Here is a 4,750-nt window from a genome sequence, read left to right on the forward strand (position 1 = left end):
GGGGCTGCAGTTCGTGAACCGAGGGGCCGTCCGCGTGGCCTGCAGGCCATTCATTCCCTGCAGGGCCCGGCCCCGGTGGTCGGACCCCAGTCCCCCCCGGTCTTTGTGCAAAAGCTCGCAGTCCCGTTTTCGCATGCATCTCCCAGCTTTTTTTCTTTATTGATTAAGGTATTACATGTGTGTCCTTATCCCCCCATTTCCCTCCCACCCCCCACTCTTGCCCTCACCTCCCGGGTGCCTGTGTCCATTGGTTATATGGTGACAAGTACATTTTTCCTTCCCGCAGGCCAAGGAAACGCGCCTTCTGGAATGGGCCTGCGGGCCTCGCCCCTACACCTCCGGGCGACCTAGGAGCCAAGAGGCGCGGGTGCAGCTGCTACGGCACCTCGGGCGCCCCGGGGCGTCTCCGGGAGTGACCCGTGGCCTATGGCGCGCCGTCACTGCCCCTGGGCCGAGGAGGAAACATGCATCCGAGGGCATTTACCTAGTTCAGAAGAAACCAGGGTTCACGCAATTTCCGCGGCGCCAGTTTCCCTCCAGGTGCAAGGAAGCCCTCTGTGAGGACGGTATCGGAGGGAGACTCATTGTGATTCTGGAACTGTGGCTGGAGGACCAGCCGCATCCGGATGGCCTGCGGCGATTGCAGCTGAGCGTCAGCGAGCTGCTGGCATTTGGGGACTCGTTGGACTAGCGCAGCGGAGCTTCAGCCCGGGATCCGCAGGGTGAGGCTGCCTTCTGACCCTGCGCCTGCTTCCTGCCCTTCCTCCCAAGCGCTTTGTTTTCGGGGAGAGATTCACGGTATGAAATGCCACGCACCTGCCCGGTGCCCACTGCTGCCTCCGCTCATCGTGGGGAGCTGGGAGGTGGCGCTTCTGGAAGGAACGGGGGCAGTTCTGCAGTTTCTGTATAGAAAGGGCTCAGGGGGTGCCACCTGTGTGGAAGGGGTGGGAAGTTAAAGCGTTTGTCCTGAAGCATTTATTACACTTTTTAGTTGAAACGCCTGCCTGCCTACAAGTCGTTTTGAGTTTCCACTCCCTTGCTCATTTGCACGTTGCCTCTTATAATGCCTGTGTAGAGGGAGTGTGATGCCATAGCAAAACAATTTTATCGGTTTTAGCAATGCCTCTTTTTTTTTTTTAATGTTTTTATTGGTTTCAGAGAGGAAGGTAGAGGGAGAGATGGAAACATCAATGATGAGAGAGAATCATTAATCAGCTGCTTCAGCTGCTCTTCACCAAATGGGCAGATGGAAGGAAGTGGATACTTAACTCTAATCCAGGGGTCAAGGACAGATCCTGGAACTGTAGCTGCCTCCACAACTCCTTGTTGTTTTTAATATATTTTTATTGACTTCAGAGAGGAAGGGGGAGAAGACAGAGATAGAAACATCAATGATGAGAGAGAATTATTGATCCGCTGCCTCCTGCAGGCCTCCTGCTGGGGATCGAACCCTGGACCCTTCAGTCCTCAGGCCAACGCTCTATCCACTGAACCAAACCAGCCAGGACTGCTACTGTTTTTTTAAATATATTTTTATTGATTTGGGAGAGGGAGAGAGTGAAGCATCAATGATGAGAAAGAATCATTGATTGGCTGCCTCCTGCAAACACACACACACACACCACACTAAGGATTGAGCCTGCAACCCAGGCATGTACCCTAACCAGGAATCGAACTGTGACCACCTGGTTCATAGGTCCACCCTCAACCACTGAGCCACGCTGGCCGGGCAGCAATGCATTTTTAGAGAAGAGAGACTCATACCTCTTCAATACCTCCCATGTGTCTAGTACTGTGTTAAGGGCTTGGAGCACACATCATGATCCCATGTGGGAAAGCACTTTGGAAAGAAAATTCTAGACGATGGAAATTGTTTGACAGGGAGGAGCCCAGTTAAAATATTTGAGAACATTGACTCTCAAACATCTGAATAGTAACAGGTCCTTATTCGTTTCCAGACTCTCTTTTTCTTGTTTTGTTTTTATTTTCCTAAAACGTTTGGGTAAATGTATATTTGCCTTTAAATATTGCTGTTTTCCCCTTCTCCTTTCACGTCATGTAGTTCACTTGGCACGATGGGGATACAAGGATTACTGCAGTTTATCAAAGACGCTTCGGAGCCCATCCACGTGAGGAAGTACAAGGGCCAGGTGGTGGCCGTGGATACGTATTGCTGGCTTCACAAAGGTGCTATTGCTTGTGCGGAAAAACTAGCCAAAGGCGAACCTACCGATAAGTAAGTTTGGACCTCATGTTTCTAGTAGCTCGTTGCCAATGAAGAATGAGCCTTATTTTCTATTTTGAGTTAAAAGATCCCCCTTTTAAATGAAAGATGGGAGATATAAATTAACATTCATTTCCTATGAAGACACTTTAAAAAAAAAGCCTTCTTTTTCATTCAATGCCAGGTTTATCCAAAAGTGTGTTTTAGAACATTGCCAAGTCAGGAATGACTTCCTTCTGTGATAGAGACCGAGTTTTTACTTGGATTAAGCCAGACCATCAGCACACTGATGGACAAAACCCCCAAATCGTCTCCTATTATTTTTTGTCTGAGATAAACAGTGTTCTGAGAAGCCATAGTGATTTCAGACGCCTACTTCCTCGGGTGCCGACAACACTAAGCCCAGTTACGGAAGCAAGGCGTCCGCTTCAAAGGAGCAAGGGGGTGTGGCTCGCTTTCCCTTCCCTTGGAGCCATCTTGACGTCCAGTTATAAACTCCGAGACCTCATTTGAGGCAGGACTGATGTCCTCTTTACTTTTTAGATCGAAACATTAGAAAAACAAGCACAGTTTTTGGACAGATTTTCCGCAGGGATTTGGGCACTAATCATACATTTTCTTTTTTGTAATATATAACTTATCTCCTAGAGCAGTGGTTCTCCACCTTCCTAATGCCTCGACCCTTTAACACAGTTCCTCATGTTGTGGTGACCCCAACCATAAAATTATTTTCGTTGCTACTTCATAACTGTCATTTTGCTACTGTTATGAATCGTAATGTAAACATCTGATATGCAGGATGTATTTTCATTGTTACAAATTGAACATAATTAAAGCATAGTGATTAATCACAAAAACAATATGTAATTATATGTTTTCCGATGGTTCTTAGGCGACCCCTGTGAAAGGGTTGTTCGACCCCCAAAGGGGTCGCGACCTACAGGTTGAGAGCCGCTGTCGTAGAGGAAAGGCTCACAGATCTTAGTATTACCTAAGCTCAATAGACAACAGGTGAAATGTGTTAATCCTGTTTGTTTCTTAGAGGGAAGGGGGGGAAGTCATTATTGCATGGTAATGTTTGGGGCTGTTAGGGTTAATTTGACCAGGCAGCCTGCAACTGTGGGATCTGAAGCAGTCTGGGCACACCTGCCACTCCCGAGCTGTGGTCATGTTTTAAAGCAGTTTCTTTCCACCATTACATTTAAGCAGTTGTAACTGTGCTTGAAGAATACAGGTTTTCCATTGCTTCTTATGACCAACGAAGGGTCGTTTTCAGTAGTTTACAACGTAGTGAGTCTTTCATTAAGATGAATATGTTTGATTTAAATGATTGCTTTTTAAGATTATGCCTTTTTATTTCTATTTTGAGTTAAAAGATCCCTTTCTTAATTTTTTTATTTTTTAAATATATTTCTTTATTGATTTCAGAGAGGAAGGAAGAGGGAGAGAGAGATAGGAACATCAATGATGAGAGAGAATCATCAATCGGCTGCCTCCTGCACACCCCCCACTGGGAATCGAGCCCGAAACCCAGGCATGTGCCCTTGGCGGGAATCGAACCTTGGACCCTTCAGTCCGACGTTCTATCCACTGAGCCAAACCGGCTAGAGCAAAAGATCCCCTTTTTTAATGAAATGATGGGAGATGTAAATTAATGTTCATTTCCTATGAAAACATTTTCTTTAAAAAAAAATAAAAACCTTTTCATAATTCATTTTAGCAGGTTTTAAAAAGAGCAGACGTATTACTTACAAGATGCAAAACACTTAAATGCCTTTTATTTTCATAGGTATGTAGGATTTTGCATGAAATTTGTAAATATGTTACTGTCTCATGGGATCAAGCCTATTCTTGTGTTTGATGGATGTACTTTGCCTTCTAAAAAGGAAGTGGAGAAGTCCAGAAGAGAGTAAGTTGAGCCTCTGTTTCATCTCTGACGTAATTGTATTGAGGTCTGATGCTATGGTTTGTAGAATACTAGTTGTTTGTGTGTTTTTTAAATATATTTTTATTGATTTCAGAGAGGAAGGGAGAGAGAGAGAGAAACATCAAATGATGAGAGAGAATCATCGATCGGCTGCCCCCTGCATGCCCCACACTGAGGATGTGCCACCCGGGCAAGTGCCCTGACTGGGAATCAAACCCTGACCTCCTGGCTCATAGGTCAACGCTCAACCACTGAGCACTTGGCCGGGCTAATACTAGTTTGGTTTTTTGTGTGGTTGTTTTTCTCAGCTGCACAGAGAGCTTCTTTATTTCCAGGTGATGTCAATAAATAACCCTTCCCACTCCCACCTGACGCGAGCCCCACGCAGGGGCCCCGGAGAGAGGCGGCCGCGTGCTGCCTGGGCAGGAGCTCGGGGCTCCCCGTGGGGTCAGCTGTCAGCTGTCGGCCAGGCCCGCTCGGCCTCTGCTCCTCCTGCGGGATGGAGCTGGATCTCCATCCCAGGGAGGCCTGAGGTTCTGTCCGCTGTGCTTCTGCAAGGCGGCCGGGTAGAGCCGCTCCCGCCCCCGCCGGCCCGGTAG

General features: G+C 47.2%; 1 protein-coding gene across 1 annotated transcript in view; it reads left to right on the forward strand.

Moving 5' to 3' along the window:
* The first annotated feature begins 334 nt into the window (after positions 1-334).
* EXO1 (exonuclease 1) overlaps positions 335-4,750 on the forward strand; it is a 39,616-nt gene continuing 35,200 nt past the window's right edge. The window contains exons 1-3 of the mRNA XM_014530103.1: positions 335-722; positions 2,063-2,236; positions 4,014-4,133. Of these exons, the coding sequence (XP_014385589.1) occupies positions 2,076-2,236; positions 4,014-4,133 (281 nt within the window). The 5' untranslated portion in view covers positions 335-722; positions 2,063-2,075. The remainder of the gene's footprint in view (positions 723-2,062; positions 2,237-4,013; positions 4,134-4,750) is intronic.

Source organism: Myotis brandtii, unplaced genomic scaffold (genome assembly GCF_000412655.1).
Source record: "Myotis brandtii unplaced genomic scaffold, ASM41265v1 scaffold717, whole genome shotgun sequence".
NCBI classification, from domain to species: Eukaryota; Metazoa; Chordata; class Mammalia; order Chiroptera; family Vespertilionidae; genus Myotis; species Myotis brandtii.